Source organism: Crocodylus porosus, unplaced genomic scaffold, assembly GCF_001723895.1.
Source record: "Crocodylus porosus isolate Cpor-Errol unplaced genomic scaffold, CroPor_comp1, whole genome shotgun sequence".
NCBI classification, from domain to species: domain Eukaryota; kingdom Metazoa; phylum Chordata; order Crocodylia; family Crocodylidae; genus Crocodylus; species Crocodylus porosus.
The window spans coordinates 108,419,816-108,443,379 of NW_017728931.1; the positions used below are offsets into that span (position 1 = coordinate 108,419,816).

The following is a 23,564-nucleotide window of genomic DNA, read 5'->3' on the forward strand; positions in this document are numbered from 1 at the left end:
TTGAACAGGGTGCTTTTTACCCCCTCGTCCAAGTCACTGATGAAGATGTTGAACAGTGCGGGCCTGAGGACTGAGCCCTGCGGAACCCCGCTGCCCATATCCCTCCAGGTCAAAAAAGGCCCATCCACTACCACTCTCTGGGTGCGGCCCTCCAGCCAGTTGGCAACCCATTTGACTGTGTAGATGTTGGCACCACAGTCCCCCAGTTTCTTAATGAGAACAGGGTGAGAGACAGTGTTGAAGGCCTTCTGAAAGTCCAGAAAGACTAGGTCTGCTGCTACCCCTGCATTTAAGGATTTGGTGATCTGATCATAGAAGGCCACCAGGTTGGTCTGACACGACCTGCCTCTAATGAACCCATGTTGGTTGCCCCTAAGCATAATCTCCCCCGCTGGCCCCTCGTGGACATGTGCCAGAATAATTCTCTCAAAAAGCTTACCCAGGATCGAGGTAAGACCAACTGGCCTGTGGTTTCCCAGGTCCTCGTCCTCCCCTTTTTGAAGATGGGAACCACACTGGCCCTCTTCCAGTCCTCTGGCACCACACCAGAGCACCACAAGTGCTCATAAAGCCATGCCAGGGGTCCCACAATAAGCTCAGCTAATTCCGTCAGCACTCTGGGGTAGAAATCATCCGGACCAGCTGATTTGAATACATCCAGTCCCTCCAGAAGTTTCCCGACTAGTTCCTCACTAACCCTTGGCTTAGGTGCGCCTCCCCTAGGGTTTAAGGGGAGCTCAGAGGGGGGTGGCTGTTCTGGCCCCTGCTCAGGAAAATGGAGGCAAAGAAATCGTTAAATATATTAGCTTTGTCATCTGGTGTGACGACCAAATTTCCTAGCATGTCTTGCAGGGGCCCCACAATACCCGGTACCTTCTTTTTGCCCCCTGTGTATTTAAAAAGGACTTCTTGTTGTCCTTGATCTGGGAAGCTAGTCCCAGTTCCATCTCTGCCTTGGCCTTCCTGACTGCCCCCCTGCATCCTCGAGCAACCGCAGTATAATCCTCCCTGGTGATGGCCCCTCCCTTCCAATGGGTGTACGCCTCCCTTTTAGCTCTTAACTGAGACAGGATGATGGTCTTCAAAACAATTCAATCACAAGCTGTTGTGTTCAAAATTCTTTTATGCAAGAAGGAAAATTTCCCTCTGGTGTCTAAATGATTGGGTGAATTTGTATCACCTGTTTTACACTGGAGGTCAGGCTGCAGATGATCTCTACAGTTCCTAATTATTTTTTAAGGGGGGTTAAAATCTTCAGACTAGGTTTTAAATGCTCGTGAGTTTAATGTTGTTTTCTGGACTTAATTTCCAAGCAAAAGATCTGCATATTTCTTATGCCTAAGCCTTGATCATTTGATCTCTGGCCTAATAAATTTCCACTCCTTTCCTTTGGCCTGTCAACACATCTGTTTAAGAGAGCCTTGTTTTAGCCACTTAGAATATTTCCACCCTCCATTTCCTCTTTTTTTGTGATTTAGCATGTTGCCTTTGCAGCATTCCAGGAAGCCAAAAAAATCTATTGCTTGCATTGTTCATCACAAAAAATAAAATACAAATACAGCCCTGCTCTCTGAAGCAGACAGCACAGCACAGAGGTAGAAAGCATGCTGAGATGCTGGGGGACTGTTATTTAACTTGAACCAGGAAGGGGTCTGGGAGAGAAGCGTCATAACTGACTTGGGTTAAACCAGTGCAAGTCATACTACATTCAATCTGATTTATTTTAAACCAGTTACAGCCATTTTGAAACTGGTTTATGTGCACTAAACTTCTGTTACAGATTTAGACCAGTTTCTGATGAGCTAATCCGTTTTATGTGTAACTTCTGTCCCTAGCCTGTGTAGTTGAAATGGTCTGTTTCCTATCTAGTTGTAAAAGTAAAAGTTTTTGGATTGATTAATCTTTATAAAGTATATTAAGATAGCCTTTTTTTTATAGTCAAACTAATACCTGGGGTGGATCCAGGATTTCTGAAAGGGGTGCAGGAGCAGCAATCAGGGGTGGTTGCACCCCCTACTTCCTCAAGCCTCCTCCACCTCCACCATTGCAGGCACACTTTAAGTTCCTAAAGCAAGTGAAAAATCCCACCCCCCTTCCTGCTCTGAGGCACACCTTCCCCCCCTCCCAAAACTCTCCTGCCTGCCACTGTTGTTTTCTACATTGCTTGAGGGCGGGGAGGCTCCAGAACCATCTGGGCAGAGTGGGGACTTGGCTCAACTGAGGAGGGGACAGCAGCAGCAATCTGACGGGAGAGTAGTTCCTCCCCACAGGGCAGGGAAGGGAGCCCCTGGGCATCCCTGCTGTCACTGTTCACATCCCCAGCTCAGCCTAGCCCCAGCTGTGGTTCTTCTCCACCCCAGGACAATGGGGAAAGGGAGGTAGCGAAGGGCCCAGGAAGTGAGTAAGCCTTTGAACAGGAAGGGAAAGGGAGGCAGGATTTGTCTGAGCTTATAAAATATTTGTCCTTTTTTAAGAAATACAAACAAGAGTTTTCTCATCCTGGTCATTCTAGAAGTATTTTAATTATCAAGCCATTTTTCTAATTGTTCATACTATCCTTAGGAATCTAACCAAATTTCTTTTTCTTGGCCTTACAAATAAGATGCAGGAATAGCCACAATTCCCAGCTGGTAAATTGTGTTAGCGTTCTAGTGTTGCATTGGGTCAATGCGTAGGAAGTTATTTTCTATAAATTTTTAATGTCATTTTTTGTATTAGGGTACAAGCAAAAGTTTCCCTTGTGGTTCTGAACACTTGCCCTACCTCTTGGGAAGCAAAAATGGTGTTGAAGCTCGACCTGTGTTCCAGAAGGAGGGGATGAATCTAACAGCAGTTACTGTGAGTGTGGAAAATGAACATACTGTGGCATTTCTAGGAACTTCAGATGGCAGAATACTTAAGGTAATGGTTCTCACCTTTAAAATGTTGCAAGTTGTAGTAATAATGTTCTGTATGTTCTAAAAATAAACTCCTAAAAGCAAGGCTCTGAGCAAAGAATCTTTGTACCTGCAATTGCTGTCTTCAAAACGGAGTAGCATAGGCCCTTTCTGGTTTACTTCTCCAATATGCTCCTTGACTTTGCATTCCCAAATGACGCTTTGCACAGATGTATCTAACTATAAAAAGCTCCACACTAACAAATGCCAGTGACAGCTAGTCGGCATCAAAAAGGTCATATGCAAATAGCAAATTAATTCAACCTACCAAAAAAAACCCAATACAGAACAGCCCGTTTACCTCAGGAAGATGCATTTGCCTTTACCATAATACTTAGCGTTTTCCAGCATGACCAGGTTTTGGATATTTTGGGTTGACTTACTTTTTGCCCTGGCTCAGGCTTTTTGAATTAATGTGCCTGCTCTGTTTTTAATTATGTTTCATCTGATCATAGCAGAGTGCTTTAGCGATATCTCCTTGCAAGGCATGTAACTGTAAGAACAATCCCAGGTATTAAAACTGTAGGTCTCTAATATAGTGCTTCTGTAAGAGGTCTGGCCTAGTGGCTGAAAATCTGAAAGACTGTATTAAAGGCATGGATGTATCACTTTGATATGTACAGATATTTTCTCTCCCAGGGGAAACTCTCTTGGGAATGATTTTAACCCTGCTTGTTCCTAGGTTATTTTTCTCCTAGAGCAGCCATTTTTACAAGCCTGAATATCAATACACTTGTGGCTTCTCCTGAAAGTGCAGCAACTCCCCCAAAAGAAACTGAATGCCTGTAGGAGGCCCTTGTAATTCGTGACCAAGGGCTCTTTGGCTGAAGCATTTGTTCATGCTTTTAAGATTATGGTAGCAAGTCACATTTGGAAGCCCTATTTTGCTTGAATAATTGCAATTTATCTCATGTAGCTTGACATTTGGACCAGATTCCTTGGGTTGCTATGGAAGAGTGTGCAGGGTTGAGGCTTGAAGTTTATGAAGTAAATCTATGACGTTTACTAGTGTGAATGTAACACTGGTTAAAAAAAAAAAAAAATCCATTCAAATATGAGATACTGAGAATAGGGAGAGGTTTCCTTCCATGCTTCATATGCTCTATCTACTCCTTCGTAAATAGATTCCTTCAAACTGAAATGTTTTCCCTGATAGGAATTTGAGAGACTCTAGTTAATAAAGAATTTTCATTCAAGATAAATCAAAATAGTAAAATAGCAACATTAACCACCTGGATTTCATTAATTAGGTGTTCCTGTCATCATCTGCAAATGAGTACATCTCTGTTTCCATTGAAATAAACAAACCTATAAAGAAGGACCTTGTCCTTGATGCTAACCAGGAAAATCTGTATGTGATGACCACGGACAAGGTATGGTAGTTGTGTTCTGTGAAAATGTCAGTTAAATGTTTATAGATGCAACTTGATCATAGGTGTTTATAATTCACAAAGCATATAGGCCTTCATATTTGTTCTTATTTTTGCTACTTCCACATTTGCAGTCAAAGAGAACACAAAATTGCAAGCAGATGCAAAATATTTCTTAAAGTGGAAAGCAGAGAAGACTCCTCTCTAGTTTGCATTCACAACAGCAGTGTAGACTGAACTGAGGACATGGGAGACTAAAATCCCAAGCACAGTCTCCTGGTTTTGGCATCTCCTGTAATTTCATGGCAATCCCAAGAATTTTGATGATATTTGGTGATATTTTTTTCCCTCAAATTCTCAGTTGGAACCAAGGTATCACAATAATTTTGAATTTCAGTTTGGAAGTAATTTCTATGCTAACTAGAAACTAACTAGTTTCCAGTACTAATGAAGAGCTTGAAAACAGTAACACACTCATACCCTCCAAGTTCAGAAACTGAGACAAATAACTCAAGAATTATTACTTTTTAAAAAAAACTCAATTCTGTGGGGGCGGGGACAAAGTTGATGATTTTATTCAGGTGATGTTAGCAATGCTGTGTTCGGGAGTTGTCGCATACCATCTGAAATGAGGTCATACTAAAGGAGCTGCATCTCCCATAGAAGGAACAGTGAGTCTCCAAGAGACTGCCCTGTCATGTTTGGCAAGGCAACATGGAACTTGATAAAGAAAAGTGAAGGACCAACAAGTGGTAGGGAGAGAGGGCAATGCCTTTATGACTTCAGGCTGGTACTTGCTTCCCCTACTTATCTTGGATCTCTGAAGCAGGCAGCAAAAACAGCATGTGTGATTCACATGTTCCTTCAGACAGACAGGGAAGCAACATTTGCACATCAGTCATACTGAGGCTGCTTCCAGGCCTTACTTCTGTAAAATTTTAGAATTTATCCTGAGACAGATTCCTTTAATGTCTGGCATGTTACCATTTGTCATGGGATACTAGCATATCTAAAATAACTGCTGGAAGAGTGGGAGCTACAAAATGTTCCAAGGTAAATGTGATGGGATGAGGAAAGGGGCTCTGCCATCAAGACCCTGAATGTGTTGCAGGGGTGCATGAAAAAAGTCAAATGTTTTGGGGAAGTAACATGAGGAATTAGGGGATTAGAAATTGCTCCCTTCCCGGTACAGGACCTCTGTGAACTTGGGATCCTGAGAGTGTTGTTGGGAATGTTATACTCCAGGCAGGGACTTTAAAATGAAAGGTAATGGAGGAATATAAGCCACCTCAATAAATGATAAATTATTAAGCTGTGTGGAGGAAAACACATTCATTTTAAGGAGGCTTTAAAATTTCCCAATGGTACAATTCCAATTTTGAATAAAAACCGAAAGTGTTAAAATTCTTTATGAAAGGGGAAATAACCTAGCCCTTGGGGGTGCTCTGCTCTAGGGCTGTGTGAAATGGCTATGTTTCATTTTGGTTTCGGATTCAGCCATTTTGGAGGACAGTGTTTCATTTCAGTGTTTCGGATCACTATTCCATTTCAATTCGTCCGAATCTGTTTCAGAGTTTTGATGCTGTTTCGCCACTGATTCAGACGTTTGGATCGGCTGAGGAAAGGCAGGCACAGCCGGGCTGCTGCAGGTTCTCCTGTGGCTTCTGTGATTGTGCCTGGAGCTCCCTGGATGGGAGGAGCTCTGGGAGAAGCCCCCACGGCTGCCCTGCCTGGCCTTATCCCCAGGCTCCCAGCACTTAAAAGAAAAAAAAATAGCCCTGCACTCAACAGCTGTAGCAGGGCCTCTGAGGGCTCATGGCAGAGCCCTCCCACACAACACAGGACAATGGGGGGCAGCAAGGATTGCCCCCCTGCCTTGCACGTGCGCAGTAGCTGCCTATGGTGTGGGCAGCCGCCCATGGTATGGCTCAGCAGGACGCAGTAGGAGGAGGCGCCCCAGGGCAGCCATGGGGGCTTCTCTCATGGCTCCCCCCACCCAGGGAAAAGCAGGCACAGCTGGAGGAGCCATGGAAGAAGCCCCCATGGCTACCCGACCCAGGCTCATCCGTCTCCTGGCCCTAGCCTCCTGGCACTTTTTAAAAAAAAAAAAAAAAAGTCCTGCACTTATTGGCTGTAACACCGGCAACCAGGACCTCTGGGAGGCTTGTGGCAGAGTCCCCCCCTGCGCAGTGGGGGGCAGCAGGGATCGTGCCCCCACTTGGCACCCGCGTGGCAGCTGTTGTATTGCGCAGGTGCAGCATGGCTCAACCAGCTGCTATGTGCTGTCTAGGAGCTGGGGCAGCTCCACCTGTTACCTAGAGCCCAGCCCCAGTGGCCCCAGCTCCCAGACAACATGAGCCACACTGCACCTGCACCATGTAGAAGCTGCTGCGTGGATGCCAGGCGATCCCTGCTGCACCCCACTGCCCCATGCTGCATGGCTGGGCTCTGCCATGAGCCCTCAGAGGCCCTTATTGCCACTGCTACAGCCAGTGAGTATGGGGCTTTTTTTCCCCCAAAGTACCGGGAGGCCTGAGCCCGGCTGAACATCTGTGGGGGCTTGTCCTGCAGCTCCTCCAGCTGTGCCTGCGGGGGGAGTCACAGGGGAAGTCCCCGTGGCTGCCCTGCCTGGCCTCAGCCTCCCAGCACTTTAGAAGGAGGGCTGTGGGGCTGTGCCAGACTCCTCCCAGGGGACATGAGCCCCCAGTCTGCATGCAGGATGACAGCAGGCTGCCGTCCTTCCTCCAGAGTGCTGGGATTGGAAGGGACCTCAGGGACAGATCACAGACACTGGCCAGCCAAAGATGTTATTATCAGAGCAGTCCTCTTCTCCCTACCCCCACCCCACCACCCCTTTTCAGATGGTTTCATTTTGTTTCATTTTTGAGATGTTTTGGACCCTTCCATTTCAGCTCCCAAAATTTCTCACAGCCCTACTCTGTTCCATGGAGGACCTGGCATGAAACTGGCAATTTTTTTTATTTTTGAAAAAAACTTTCCTAGTAAGAAGGATTCTGTCAGAACCTCACCCACTTCTGATAGAAATCAAAGGACAAAAGTAAAAAAACAAAACAAAACAAAAAAACTAACAAAGAAAAATTTGGCAGAGACTGCAATTTCTGAATGACATGCAGCTTGGCTTTCTCATATTTTTTTTTTTTGTTCACTCTTCGCTTTTATCTGGGGTGCTTTCTAAATGCTTCAGGCAAAGGTAATACAGCTATTAAACGCAATAGCTTAACCTACTTTTAGACTGAATAGTAAGCAACTCTAGATCCTTCTGGATCATGGTGTATGCATAAGAGGTCACCCAGACCTACAACATGTATGCCTAGGCAGGAATATAGAGGAGTGGAAGTTGCCAGACCTTCCATCCCCACATCCCTACTCTAGACCATTGAGACAGAATCCAAAGGCTAGACTGAGTCCAGATGTTCAGCGACATATATGCACATGGAAAAATCGAACTCAGTCATCTGCCTGATTGTAGAGTTTAAGACTAAAAGTCCGAGTAGCAAAATAAATGGTATAAATGAAGGTAGAAGGATAAATATATTTATGCTTCATTTCTTAGCATAAGGTAGTGTTATGCAAACAGATATTGGAAAGTCAGAATCCAACCCAGTGTTGCAAATTTTAGATCCACTTATAAGATAAACAAGCTAAGGATCCCTGACATAAATGTTATCCTGACTGGCAGATGCAGCATCCCCTGTCTTTTAGAATAAAGTGCTGGGTCTTGTACAGTCACCACAGACAGGATATTGTGAGAGTGGAGGCAGTTGTGCTCGGTACTGTTGTGAGGCGAAATACTTGACCCATCTATTTAAACAAACAAAAAAAATGAAATGAAGTAAAGATGAGGGAAGCAAACAGAGGTTACAGACACAGGGAGAAACAGTCTCCTGCTTTCTTAATTCACTTTCTCCTCCCCCTCTGTTCAGCTTCCTCTGTTGTGTAAATAAGCAGCAGGTGGTTTGGAGCCAAATGCTTTTTAAAGTCAGCCTGTTCCCACCCTATGCTCTGAGCTCATGCAGAGATTAGGAAAAACTCCTTGCATTTTCACTAGGGAATTGGAGGAGACTTCACCACCCCTGCCCAACCTATTTTGGTTTGCTACAAGTATGCAGAAATGGTAGGGCGGCAAATTCCTTATGATAGCTACCATACTGGGAATAAAACAGGAGCCTGTGGCAGTTGCTTACCATTATTCTTGTCTTGTTTGCTATTCAACTTTTGCCGATCTCTTTGATTAAGGATGTCAGTTAGAAAATCTCTAAAATGAGGAGGTTTGCATTTTAAAGCTGAACCACACATGCTAAACTGAACAGCTATTTTTAATCTATTCCGTTTACATAAAACTTGTAGAGACAGCATCTCCAGGGCTTGTTCTTGCATGCTGGGGTTATAAAATAAATACTTTTTCATGAGGGAGGCATCCCTTTCAATGTTAAATTACTCATCAGAATAGTACCAGTTAGTAAAAGAGTGTTCCTGGAACTTGACTCCATTCAAGTGTAGAAGATGTAAATGGTAAAGAAAGTGGAGAAAATATTTCATCTTAATAAATGCAAGAGGTTTATCAAATGCTTAATTTTTAACTGACCTTGGTATTGGTCTTTTCCTGCTAAATAAGGCCAGAATTTGGGGGTTTCAGAGCAGTTTTGTGTCATTTGCTTTAACAACTTTTTTAAGTCAAATTTTTTTGAGTTATGCTTTGCCAAAGCTTTTATATTCCTCAGAAATAAGTGCAGTTGTCAGCAGTGCCAGAAAAAGGAATGTCCCAATTCTTTTTTCAAGAATATTTGTGCAATTTCAGCAACACAATTATAAAAGGGGGCTCTGTATCATAGAGCACTTGTTACATAACAAAGAAAAACAAGATTGTTTGTTCCTATCACGGCAGGAAATGAAAAGCAGAGGCTGTGTGTTTGTTGGGGTATGGGTAGTGGGGATGCTATTTTCTCGTCTGCTGTTTCCTGTCACAGTTTCTTCCATTTTCCTACATAGATAGATTGTATGGTGCCAAGGGATATGAATAGAAAAATATAATACCCATGAGCATTCTAGAACTTGCGTGCTTTTAAAACATGCTGAAATGCTGCCAGCTAAGAGAGCCATCTCTGGATACACTTCCAAGCATCATATAATGGCATCAACTGTAATGGAAGGGTATTCTAGTTATCAAGAGAGCGCTGGCAGTGCCTGTCAACTAGTCCAGAGTTAGACATGCGGAAGCATCTATCTTACAATAGCTATTCTTTGAAGTAGAAAAGCTGTTTATGTCATTTCTAAAGTTTCTGCTCTGAGCAGATGTTGTAATGTAGATTTTTATAAGTAACCTGTAGGAACTGAAAAAAGAACCAAGGATTTTGGGGCAGCCCTTGCATATGCTTACTGTCCAAAATACTGTATTTTTCTAGACAGAAAATTGAATAAAACTTGAAATGCAAGAGTGGAAAATCAGTGTGAATTTGGACTCCATACAAATCAAGAGAAGTGAGAGATCATTTTTTATATTACTGCAGTGAAATAAAATTGCTGCAGGAATGAAGGACATAGAATTGGAAGGATCGTCTATGTCCTTCCAATTCCCAGAGTGGGGCAGTTCACGTGTTTTTTCATGTGCCAACATATCTTGTGATGTCACTAGTCAACTTTTCTAGCTCCTCACTTCCTCTTCATTTACATTTAGCTGTTTTGCTTTGTTTTTTCTCCTTTGTTCTCTAGGTATGCCGAATCCCTGTTCAAGATTGTGCTAGGCACTCAACTTGTACTCAGTGCATTGATGCACAGGATCCTTACTGTGGCTGGTGTGTAATCAAAGGGAAGTAAGTATTGCTGATATTTTGTTGATGGTAGAAGCACATTATGTAATACGACTTCAAAGTCAGTGTTGTGATGTACAATTCTGATTGATATCAGTGCTTGGTTTGTTTTCCAAATTAATATTCTATGCACACAAATAAGTACCTATTGACTTCTGTAGATTACTCATCTGTTGACAACGAGCATACATCCTAGAACTACACATTTTAACAGTTGTTGAACTAGATATTCAACATTTTCCTAGAAATCAAGAGCTAGCTTTTTAAAATTCTGTTAATACAGTGTGTGTATGTATATGTATATATGTATCCACCATGTAAGATTGCAATAGAGAGAGAAAAATATAACTTAGTCAAGTACTATTGTATTATAAATTAGACTCCTATGCACAATAGCTTCACTGAGTTCTGTTTATCACAGAAGTCTAGAAACTAGCATATGAATTATATCCAAAAATAAATTAATATTTAGGAAAATGTAACTTTGGAATGTGCTAAACAATATTGGAACATCTCCTGATTTTACTGTCTACACAGATAGGGGTAGTGATAGAAGACCTCAGACTTCAGAGATCTGCTTTTGGGTATTAAATTAATTAACCCCTTGGCATGACCAGTTGGGACTTCATGATGCTAAATACTTGCTGTTGGAACAAGGGGGCTATTTAATTATATTATGCAGGTGAATTTCAGACCTGTAGTTTCCTGTCAGACATTTTGAACCATCACATTAAACTGCCTAACTGGCTGATGTGAAGTAGATCATGGAGTACTCCAGAGAAGAAGGTATGCATTACACACAGGTTTACATGGTGCATTACAGCTTCAGAAGTCTGCATTTCAGTTAGTGTGTGTGTATGTATGTATGTGTGTGTGTATATAGATATATATATAGATATAGATATAAAATGTATGTGTGTGTATGTATATACACACATATATAATAAAATAAAAAATCTGACATTTTGCAATATGACTTGAACTCCTTCTAAGCTACTGGGAGTTGAAGGCTGTGTCATATATCATACAAAAGGCAATTTTCCCTAGATTTCCCTTCAGGTTTCTGATGTAACCCCCTGACATCAATATCTCAAGGATTAATGTTCTCTGAGACACAGGGAAACATAGTTTTTGTTAGTATTTTATTTGCAAGGAAAAATATAGGACTTAAGTTATTTCTAAAGTTTTAATGAATTATGCCAAATTATAGCCTGTCCTAAGTACTTCACCAATAGCGTGTACATATATATATACACATAGGTGCTCAGGCTCTGTGAACTTATATTCTGAAGGTAGTGGTAGCTTTTAGAACTTGATAGAGGTTTTATTATTTTAAAGTTTGCATTTTAAAACATGTTGCAGTAACATCCAGTGGTACTAGTCAAGATTGGGACCCATTGTCCTGGACACTGCACAGTAAGTTGATTAATTACACACAGATGACCCAAAGAGGGCCCATTCAGCTGCTTCATCATCTATTACTGAGTCTGCCACCCTGTGGACCTGTGATCCCTCCTTTATCTGACTCCTCTCTTCCAGCTGAGATAATGGCTAAGGAAGCCTGCATGTGGACCTAATGTGAAATCTGTCAAACAGTGGCCATAATTAATGAATCCGTTTGCTGGTGTAGTTAAGAACACTCTAACAGTGGAACCAGACAGACCCTCCGTCTGCTGCTGCTCTGTTGCTCTGACTCTTATTGGCTAGCTGTGTGCATCTGCTTCAGTACATACACCGAGATCTTCCACTTGAGCCTCAGAAACAGAAGAGTGGCCATACATTAAGGAATTTTGCAGTGTTTTAAGGCACGGACAAAGCAGTTCACATTCTGATCACTCTGCTAGAGAGTCAGTTTTTTAAGCTAGTCGAGGGTTGAATATGATTGTCTGTCTGCCTTTTAAATTTGAGTGTCTTTTTCTGCATTGCACAATGAATCATAGGTAAATGTGTACACATTTAGCTTTGGCATTTAGAAGTTGTGTTATCAGTTGCTGTGTTATAATTAAAAGCTCTCAGTGGACATATAAATGAAAACATTAAAATAAATCCCTTGTTATTTTGTCCTGTGATTTCAGAAACACGTTTATCATACTCCTGCTCTATGAAGTTGTCATTTAAATCAATGAACACTGATTCTAATCAACTTTGCATTAGATAACTGTGATGTTGCCGTGTCTTTTATCAGGTGCACTAGAAAGATAGATTGTGAAAGGGCTAATATGAAAAACCATTGGCTCTGGAGTCCAGATGGCATATGCTTGAAGATTGCCAGTGCCCACCCTAAAAATATGAGCCGGAAAGCTCCTGATAGGGTATGAAAACATTCTTTGTCTGTATATACTTAAAACACATACAGGATTTCTGTGAGTAGCGCATCTGGAAAAGGTGTATCTGTATTTATATAAATTGGTAATTTGAAATAGTATTTGAAGAAAACAAATGCTTGTCTTTGTCCCTTCCGATGTCTAATGTTTCCAACCTGCTGTTTTTACTGGCTTCATTTTATTCCTCTCTCCAAAGTAAATATTTTTTTAACTTTGCTATAAATAAAAATGGCACGTGCTAGTTTAGCTGCTAAAATGATAATGTTTGAGTCTAGTATAGTTCTGTCTCTTTTTGTGTGATTTTAATTGAAGATCATTGTTTACATTTGAAAAGCTTTTGTTAATTTACAGTAAGTGCTGTTTGAGTTTTTTAGTTCATAAAATGCATTTGTCCAAGGTGCCTCGTAAGCATATATGAAAGTGCAGTTATGTTGGACGCATTTTTTTAACTGAATGGACAGTTCCTAGGAAGGTTCCACTCCCTTCCTATCCCTGCATTCAGCACATTTAAAGCCTTAAGCTACATCTTAAAAGTCGACAAATGGCTTGCCTGTATAGGAAAATGTTTGTGGAATACCTACTACCTACTTCCACGCTTAATCTTTTATGTGGATAGTCTTCATTTTCACCAAGAGAATTTTTGTGTGGTTTAGCATACTCTACTTTCAAACCCAAGTCAGATAGTACAGAGTGAGGATTTATCTATACGGGGAAACCTAAGGAACAATCTAAATTAATTTGTAAAATGACAAAGTGACTTAAGTGAACTGTATTGAATTCTTGTGCGGATGCTCTTATTCAGGCTTCTCTTATTCAGAATCAAAGTGGCCTTAATTCAGTTCCACTTTGTCACATTGAAAATTAAATAAATATACAAATTCAGTTACATCCATTTTACTTCTGAATAGGAGATTCTACATGGCAGTTTAATTCAGTTTAACTAGTCGCTTTAAATTCACAGCCATAATTAATTCAGATTAACTTTCATGAGTGTTCCTATGTAGGCAAGTGGAATTAGTTTTAAGTAATTAGTTTCTTATACCACTCTCTTACCCCACATTGATTTACCTTTGTAAATATGTTAAAAGTAATAGGAACACAAGACTTGCCATATTAGATCAGGACAGTGGTCAGTGTAATTCAGTGTTCCTCCTTTGATACTGGAAGTTACTAGATGCCTCTGAAGAATGTAGGAAAAACTGCAATAAGCAGTTGTGAGATAAAGTACCCCCCTTTATTTAGGGGCTGACTACCACTGGATACCCGGGGAGTCGTAGCCATTCCAAAATGCTGATGGGTTTAATATTTATAAATCTAATAGGTCCTGCTTTGACTAGGGGGTTGGACTAGATGACCTCCTGAGGTCCCTTCCAAGCCTAATTTTCTATGATTCTATGATTTACTACTATGTTCTTCTCAGATTTCATAGACATTTGGGCTGGAAGGGATCCCGGAGGATCATCAAGTCCAGCCCCCTGCCCAGAGGCAGGAAGTCAGCAGGGATCATAGGATCCCAGCAAGATAAACATGTAAATGTTTAATTTCTTTTTTAATCCTGGTAAGATCTGGAAAAACGGGCTCTGATTGAACCAGTGACAGCAAATTGCTAAGCTACGGATATCCTGCCTTTTACGTCGATCATGGCACAAAAAACTGAGATAGTGAGAACTCATACTGTAGTGGTCTGTGTTATATAAATAATATATAAAAATCCAGATCTTCTAGTTCCACTTTTTAATTAGTCTATTCTGGGATGTGCTATTGTACCCCAGTCTTTAGTTAACCAAGGCCCTGATGGCAGGGAGCTGCCATTATAAATAATACATCCAGTATTGTGAAAGAATAATTTACAATAAATTTCTCCCTTTACAAAATGTTAAAATTAGAATTTTGTAAAAAGAGCACAGAAGTTGCTATTTCAATTTAACTTTCTCTGTCCTGTAGTACAGCAAACCTCTCTTAATAGCTGCTCATTTCCTTAACATACAAAGGTTATAATTCCTAATAAAACCAGTCTCTGTGCAGGAGAAGGTGATCTAACTAATGTATTTTATACCAATGATTATAGGGGAAAAAGGGTTCAGTGAAAACTAAAAAACTTTAAAAATAAAAAAACAGCACTTAACATACTAGTAACCTGGATCATCAACGCGCACAGATCTCCTGACGTTTTCTTCTCTTCCTTTGCTCAGTTGCTGCTTTATCTCTTTAATTTGCACAGGGGCTCTTAAAACTGTCAAAGCATTGAAATTGCTCTCTCAAGAATCTCTTTCTAAACTGTTTTATTAGCTATATGATAGCCCATTTTTGCCCTTGTGAATGGAGCCTTAACAAAGTTTTTTTGTGGGGGGGGGGGGTTGGGTTCCTGTTTGACTGTTTCAAAGTCCAGTTTCTTGATCCCTCCCAGCCTTTGTTGTTCTCCTTCTGGGCCTTAACATTATTGCTTTTCAATTAAAATCATAAACATTTCAATCACGTCTGTATTTACTGTTGCTGACCCTGCTGCTGAGAAGCACAAAAAGGAGAGCTGTGGGGTGAGAAGAGGGGATGGGACGGCCTATTTTATACAACTTTAATATGCTCTGTATCAAAATGTATACAATGTATCTATTTTAATACAGAGCTTATTAAACCTGTACAAAAAGTAGGGTTGATTTTTCTTTCTACCCATATTTATTCACATAGTACACATACCTAAAACATAGATATCAGAATTGGGTTACATATCTTAAGAAAACCAATATCCAAGCAGTGTGGTTAAATGTACATTTCAGTTTATCAGTAGGTGATTTGAGATTATAGCTTCATGTGGGCCTATTTTAATTTCCAGTTGCATACCCACAATATATCCCCATGCTTGCTGAGTCAGTCTTGTCATAGATGTAAACATATAAGATCCTAAGTGGAACAAAGTAGCTTTATGTATAAGCTGTTTTATTAAATTACTTATTTTCAAGGACAATTTTTTTCCTTCATTCTGCCTTCTACAAAGTGCAAATAAATGCAGTATTTAATTCTCTGTGTACCAGCCTGAGAAAAGGTAAGAGGTCAAAAGAGAAGAGGAGGTATAAAAAGGAGATTTGGAAGTTGAGATAAAGAGGAACCAAACCCCAGAATCTTTGAATAATGCTTGCTGGCTCTTTTGCCACTACAAAAATCTTACCCTAGAGCTGTCTATGACCAGAACAAAGAAAAAAGGGAAACTGAAAACATTCTGAGCAGAAGACTTGTTGGGGTTTGTTTGCTTGGTTGTATGGGGGTCAGTCGGGGGTTGCTTGAGGGTTTGGAGTGTTGTTTCTCTGTTTGTTTCAAAATAACTGCCTTTTTTGCAGATTACTGGTGTGTCTTTGTTTCTAGGTAGAACTGATTGTTAGTCCATTACCAGCTTTAACTGAGGGTGACCAGCTGTGGTGTAAATTTGGTGACACAGAGCTCCCTGCAGAGTTGAGAGAAGGAACAATTATTTGTAATCCTCCTGAAACAATTCCTCATGCATCCAGAGGTCAGGGTAAGGAATTTTTTTCTGCTTTTCATTTCTGATGAGCAAAATTATTCTTGTCTGATATTTCCATTATAATGCTCTGTTATCTATCAGTGGCTTCTAAGTTTTGGTTGGTGTGTTTGTTTGTTTTATATTTCAGCCCTTCAAACTAAATATTTCTATTCTTACTGTTTTTCTCCAGTTAAATATATTTAAAGTTGCAGACAAAATGGTGCAGGCACATTTGTTAATGAGAGTACTTGAAAAATAAGTTGACTAGTGTAAATTAATCTTTTTTATTTGTTTTTTGAAAAGCATAGTATTTCTAGTGTTTACAGAGAGAATTTGGCAGTGGAACAGTACATGAGTCGGAGAAGTGCTGTTTTCTGTTCCCACAGGGAAATAAATATCAAAATTTGACTGAGTTGATATTTACACAAGCCCTAAAGAGCTTGTTGAGCACGTGATCCTTAATTTTCTGAACTTTTAGAAAATGGTTCTCAAGCTTTAATTGCTTAATTGATGAGTCATGAGGCTGTTCTTGTTTTCCTTTCAGGCTGAGTACTAGTCCCCCTCCTTCCCCTCCTCCTCCTCCTCACTCCTGCCTGCCATGCTACCCTCTGATTCCTGCTGGGGCACCCTGTGGCTTTCCTTCCCCCTCTTCCCTGCCAGACTGGGCTCACCCAAAGCTAAAGTTGGTTACTAACCAGCTGTCACTGCACTTCCCATTTAAAGGATTAATCATTAACCTTTCACATTCCTGCACCATAACTTCTGAATTTAGCACTTCAAAAATTGAAGTGTCAGATGGCTGACATGTGGTAAGGTATTAGATTATATCAAGTTCAAAAGAGTATCACAGTCCTTTATCTACTGGACACTTCACTTTCAATTAAATATTTGAAGGCAGCAGAATGTGAAGAAACTAGGGGTGTGCAAAGGGGGCTGTATTTGATTCGGATTCAGCCCGATTCACGGAACAGTGATTCGATTCTTTGATTTGGATCACTGTACCAATTTGATTTGGCCGAATCCATATCGGAAGATTTGATTCTGATTCGTAGAATCAGCGATTCCGCCATAGACACAGCTTTATATGTTTTCTTTCTACATACCTTGAGGTACCAGGCACGGCTTATGAACGCTGTAATGGTGGGGCAGGCAGATGGAGCATCCCACAGGAACGCGGGGGGTCCCCTCATGGTCAGCAGTGGATTCCTCCCTGCAGACTTCCCCAGCTTGATGATTAGCTGCAGGGGGACCCAGGTGCTCCCCCAGACCAAGGGGATACCAGTTGCCAAGCCAGGGGGGAAGGGGGTCCCCCGCACGCTCCACAGAGTACCCGGAAGTGGACTGGAAGTGCTTCTGGTCCACTTCCAGGTCCACTGTCAAGCGCACTGGGCCCCGCCCCCCCCATGCTGCCCATGGGACACACCATCCACCCCCACCATCTCAGCGTTCACAAGCCATCTGGTACCTTGAAATATGTAGAAAAAATAAATCCATGTCTATGTCCAAATTATCAAATATCTCCTAATCGAATTGGATGCTTCCGATTCGATTCAGTGAAATTAATGGGTCTCCTGATTCGATTCAGATTCGGAGATTTGGCTGCTGAATTGGGCCAAATCTCTGCCAGATCGACTCAGTGACCAAAGCTTCACACAGCCCTAGAAGAAACGTTTCAATTCACATTGATAAAGTTGGCACAGTTTGACTCTCTATTCTTCATATGAATTGAGATTGGAAGCCTGATAGGAACAGCATTAGAGTACCCGAGGCAGCTAAAAGTTAGGTCCCTGAATTTACCATAAGCAATTCCCAGTAAAAGGACTTTCAGAAACCTTAAAATGCTCAAAAGCCTCACATATTCCATAACAGAGGGCAAAGCAGTACCAATAAAAATGATTCCTACTGGCAGGTGACAGAAAGCCAGACACAACTATTTAGTACTGAGAAGCATCGTTCTGAAATAATGTATGATGTTTTAGCTCTCATAAGTTCCAAGTAGAAAAGGACGTACAAAAAACTAGAACTCTTGGTTCCAAAATAATACCTTTTATTAGACCAACTGGAAAATGGCAAGAATTGTCCTTTTCTGCAAGCTTTCGAGATCAAAATCCCTTTGTCAGGCTCTGGGAAAAGTGTAGATGATACAAGATAGTATAAAGTCCCCATAGGTAAGAAATAAACTTCATTTTTGCACAGAGGGAGCTGAAGATGGAAGGCTGCCACAAGTAGAAAAAGATGCATTCTAAATCAAAGGACACCTTTTTGTAAATTGTATGTTATCCTAGTAATACACCATTATTAGCTGGATAGAACCAACCTGAAGTTTTCAACAGGACCCAGAAGCAGGCAAAGCTGGAGGACAATCAAGCTTCTGGTATTCTTTCAGGAGCCTTTCTGAGCAAAGCAGGGTTTGAGAGAATCATTTCTACAAGAGAAACTTAGGAAAACCCTAGCTTCTAAAGATAAGTTCTCTAATGACTTGGGTTAGAAATAGATTCTGAAGGTCCAGAGCATTAGATATAACCACAAAGAGTGTAACCACAAAGAAATCTTGTTCTAATTAAGATGTAGGCACAGACTTTCATATCCCAGTGGAACAAGCAGTTTTACATACAGAAATAGCCATGCTCAAAGAAAATATTTTTAAAATACCTCATCCTTCTATCAGTTTTCTTCTGTATTCACTTATCTCATTTTCCTTATTACTTCAGGCTGTTTACAGTCTTGGACTGATGGAGATAATGTTAAAAGGCATTTTTCTATTTGCAGAATATATTGTAATATTGCACAATTACCTTTTCATTTTATTCAGCCTCTCCTGTATCTTTTATTCAGCCTATTCTGTACCATCAGTTACTGAAATCTAGTGAAAGATTTCTAGTGAATCTAGTGAACAGAACAGAGAAAATGAATTGTAATTCACCAATCTAATAATTTGGATCTCAAGATCAATCAGATATTGCAGTTCTTTCTTTCTTTTTTGCCTTGAACAAATAATAAAAACCTTATTATTGTACCATTCTTCACAAAAGCCACAGCAACTCACTTTCTTTTTTTGGTTGTTTTTTTTTTGGTAGATCATGTATTGGTTCCTTTAAACTTAACTTTTGGAGAACATGGGATATTTTTTGCATCATCTTACTATCCTTTTTATGACTGTGAAAAAGCAGTTAATCTTTCTGAAAACCTGCCGTAAGTATTTTGGTTTAACTTCAGTAGTTTCTTCATATTATGTGTGTTCATTGGCTAATGGTTGGCTTAGTTAATGGAAATGAGTTATTTTACAAAAACCTGTATTGTGTCCAGCATTTCCCAGTATTCATATTTAACTTTTGCATTTCAATGGAGCCTAAAACTGTTAAACTACACAGATCATCTTAATTAAAGAAGAGGCGCAATAGGGAATGATTTAGGAGATGCATAAGCCTTCATGAGCAACAGCTCACTTCATCAGGTGCTATAAAAGAGCATGCACAGAGCAGACTATCAAATAGAAAGTGATTTGTATTCAAATAGTATGTTTTGGATTTATATTCAAATTACTTTCTCTGTTTGATAGAGATTCTGTGCATGTTATTTCATAGCATCTGATGAAATTAGCTCTGACTCATGAAAGCTTATGTGTCTCTGATTCATTTAATTGGAGTCAGTGTTGCTTTTTAGACTCAAGGCTAAAAAAGGACACAGTGGCTGGGGCTGCGGGCCTGAGCCGAGCTGGCCTGCATGTGCTGCTGAGGGTGGATGCAGAGGCCATGGGAGGCCAGGTCCTTCCCAGCTACTCGGGCTAGGGCCATGGTGGCTGCGCAGCCAGATTTACTCCTGGCTCCCCATGCCCAGGCTGGATGGGGCTGTCATTGCAGTGGCTGGAGCTCTGTGACAGCCCTGCCTGGCAGCATGGGCAGAGGGCTGCCTGGGTGGGTTCGGAGGTGCCAGAGAGAGGGCTCTGAGCCTATCAGCCACCACCACCACAGCCCCTGTCTGTGCAGCACCTGGTGGCTGCAGCCGCATCACAAGTTGCAGGCTGGCCAGGTTTGCTATTCTGCCCCCACTCATCTCAAGCTGCCACAGCCACTGCTGCTGATGCCCCTGCTGCACTGCACCATGCTCCTCTGCTCATCACGCTGGGCAGGTGGAGTGGGTAGAAGGCAGCCAGAGCTGGAGACACAGCTCCATGCGCTGGACTGAAGCTGAGGGACTGAAGCTTTGCCTGCAAATTAATAGTCATGCCACAAAAAGGTCCAACCACCTATAAAGTTATTGCCTGAAAATATGTAATAACTTTATATCTGGTTGCTATCCAGCTTTCATTTTCATGTGTAGCAGGGTTGTCCCTGCAGCTGGGTGCCCTGTCATCTGACCAGGCTGACAGCCACAGGGATGCATCATGTGTAACTGGGGCTAGGAGTCCCAGAGCTGAAATGATGGTCAGCTGTGGACTTTGGATCACAGCAGCTACAGGATGCTGCTGTGATCTCCCAGCCCCAGGAGTGTATAGAGTAGCTGTGGGGGTGCACGGTGCACCCCTGAGGGCTGCAATTTCCTAGCCCTAGAGGTGTTTAGGGCACCCCTATGGCTGGGAGCCACCTTCTTGCCAGTGCGGGGCAAGCACAATCCTAGACTTCCCTTGCACTAGCAATAAGGTGCAGTAGGATCTAATGCGTGATCCCACAATCATGCTTCCTGGCTTGCATGTGGCATGGCAAGAGGCACAGTTGTGTAGATCACATATTAGATCCCATCATGCTTTTACTTGCACATGTAGAGGGACCTTTAATCTCATGTGGACACTGTAAAATTAATGTGGTAAAGACTTTGTAGGAAATCAGTCCACTCTCTGTGACTACCGTTCGACTTTGTCAATTGTTTTGCTAATGAAAACTGAGTCAGTAGGGACAAAAAAAAATACAGTTTTGTCAGGACTGATCATACTATACTTGCAGATGCTATTCCTGTGCAAGCAATAGATGGAATTGCCAGTGGGATTGGAAGAAACATGTCTGTGAAGAGTCATCTTCAGAACTAGAAGTGATCAAACAAAATATGGTGAGTTTAAGATAAACAGACTTTATTTCAACACTTCCATATTTTCTCTGGTTTTGCTACAAGATGAGTTGGTTTAATTTGCATTTTAAAATCTAAAAAAAATCTAAAGTTAACTTCAGAAATTATTTCTTTTAGTGACTCAGTAGGGGTGGAATGTAGAGGTGCGATAGGGAGGGGAAGTGCGATCGAATAATTTCTGAAAGAATATTTTTTTTGTTCATTTTCCTGTTTTGCTTCAATGGAAGAAACAAGATTTGAAGGCTGGGAAGATAATCATCCACTGCTTTGACATACTTTAGTCATTTTTAGTGTGTCTAATTTGAAAGGGTATAATCAAACTGTCACTGTATTTTAAGCATCAGGTTCTTCAGAATAGAACTCCATTGTCCAAAGGCTGTTGAGGTCTGTTGTGATGAAAAAAAAATATACACACACACACACACACACATATATATATTAAAAATTATGTATAAAAATGTTTAATTCCCCAGGAAGAAGAATGTCCACAGTTTCTAAATCCCATCCCTTCAATAATACCAATGGACTATCCAACAGCAGTGTACTTTATGGGAAAGAATCTAGACTATTATCAGGTAAATGAATTGCTTCCACGCAGTCATTTGAATTGTAGTTTTGTTCATGGTACATTAATTTCTAAAACGTTAATATGTTCTTCTGGATGATACCACATTTTATTTACAAACAACTCCCATTTTTTAAATGTTTGTTCAATTATTACTTATTAACTGTCCAAAAATGAGTAACCACAAAAATGCAAGGACTGGAGATGGGCAAATTATTTTGGACAAATAATTTATTTATTGAAAACTAGGGTTTCTGATTGACCAAAACACAGTTTATGAATTCATGTCAATTTCGGAAAAAATATTTAGGCTGAAAGGTGGGGAGGGAGAGTAATTGTGAAAGTATAACTGTTTCATTTTGACACTTCCCAAATGGCATATTTCACCTATTTGTTTCAAAATAACATTTGGAGAATTTAACTAAATCTGATTTTTAAAAGAGTAAATACAAATGAGAAAGGCCAGTTATTTGCACAGTTCTGGCTTATGTTGCCTTTTTTTTTTTTTCTCTGTACCTGTTTTCAGAAAGGCAATTTCAAAGTTTAGGTTTACTTCTCTGAAGTTAGAATTGTACCTCAAGGAATTTAAATCATTGTATTAAAACAAGAGAAGCTAAGCACTTTTCTTTGGCTTCTAGTATATGTTTATATTAGGTTACTGATGATCATGCCAAATAATTCTCAGGTAATCTCAATAGATGTTTCTGAATTGGCATGTATAACTATTTTAATGACCCTAGAAGATGGGCAAGCAAAAGCAATTGTTGGCTTACTAAAAATAGCAATAATCGTATTAGTTCTTCCCCTGAAATGTATGATATCTTGACTATAGTTAGTGGGGGGTTTTCTGGTTTCTCTTAGTATTGTAGATGAATATGAAATGCACATCGTGAATACAGGTGTGTATGTGTTTTTGTGACTCTGTCCATTGCTTAGCTATCTGGTAAACTTGCAGAAGTCAGGACTTGTTGCTCAGGCTGTGTGAAGCTTCAGTAGCCGATTCGATTTGGAAGAGATTTGTCCCAATTCGGCGGCCGAATCTCTGAATCGAATCTGGAGACGCATTAAAAGGTCCAAATCCATTCAGAAGCCTCAGAATCAATTTAGAGAGATTCAGCGCTGATTTGGAAATTCAGCCATAGACTAAACAGGCAGCAGTCCTCCACCATGCTGGACACAGCTGCCTCCACCTGGTAAGTCTGTTGTAGTGCGTAGAGGCAGGAGGGAAGGAGTCTGGAGGGGAGGCAGATCAATGTTTCCACAGCAAGGGAGGGATTTGGGCTCGGGCTGAGACAAGTTGCTCAGCTGGGGTGTGGGACTCGGGGAGGGGGAATTCTGCCACTGTGCGCCACCATGTGCCACCGGTCTGGGAGGGCATGGGAGTGGGCATGTGCCCTTGGATCTGCTCAGGGCGAGCTAGGCTGGGCTGAGCTCTGAGGGGTGGGTGGAGCCAGGGCTGTGCTCCATGCAGCTAGCCTCAGCCACAGTCCAGAGTGCTGCCCTGGCTCTGCCTGCCCCACAGAGCACAGTGGAGCAGGGGCTATGGGGGGACTGCAGCCACCCTAAAATTCCCCATAACCCCTGCTTTTGTCCCCTCCCCAGTCCGGGTGCACGTGCCCACCCCCAGGCCCTGCCACTACTTGCTCAGTCAGGGTACAGCGGGGTGAAGCTGCAGCTTGTCTTGGAGGTGCAAGGAGGCTGGAGCAATTTCCACTGCTGTGTGCCACTTGGCCGAGGCAGCACAGTGGCACCGTCTTGTGTCTCCCCACCCCGGCTGGGTGAGCAGTGGGAGGAGATAGCCCCCGCTCCCAACACCTTCCACCACCCATTTGGAGTGCAGCCCAGCCCATCCTGCCCCACATATTTGGGGGACATGCCCGCTCCCATGTGCTGCTGGCCCAACAGCAAGAGCTGACAGAGGAGCCACCAAAGAGCAGTTCCCAAACCAACAGCGTAGTGGCAGGAGCCTCCCACTCCAAGTCCCACG

General features: G+C 41.6%; 1 protein-coding gene across 2 annotated transcripts in view; it reads left to right on the forward strand.

The window, feature by feature from the left end:
• PLXNB2 (plexin B2) overlaps positions 1 to 23,564 on the forward strand; it is a 149,595-nt gene that overhangs the window by 46,336 nt on the left and 79,695 nt on the right. For both annotated transcript variants that reach the window (XM_019543463.1, XM_019543465.1), the window contains exons 3-10: positions 2,719 to 2,901; positions 4,187 to 4,309; positions 10,037 to 10,137; positions 12,320 to 12,446; positions 15,816 to 15,966; positions 19,029 to 19,143; positions 20,892 to 20,994; positions 21,486 to 21,587. In XM_019543463.1, the coding sequence (XP_019399008.1) occupies positions 2,719 to 2,901; positions 4,187 to 4,309; positions 10,037 to 10,137; positions 12,320 to 12,446; positions 15,816 to 15,966; positions 19,029 to 19,143; positions 20,892 to 20,994; positions 21,486 to 21,587 (1,005 nt within the window). The remainder of the gene's footprint in view (positions 1 to 2,718; positions 2,902 to 4,186; positions 4,310 to 10,036; positions 10,138 to 12,319; positions 12,447 to 15,815; positions 15,967 to 19,028; positions 19,144 to 20,891; positions 20,995 to 21,485; positions 21,588 to 23,564) is intronic.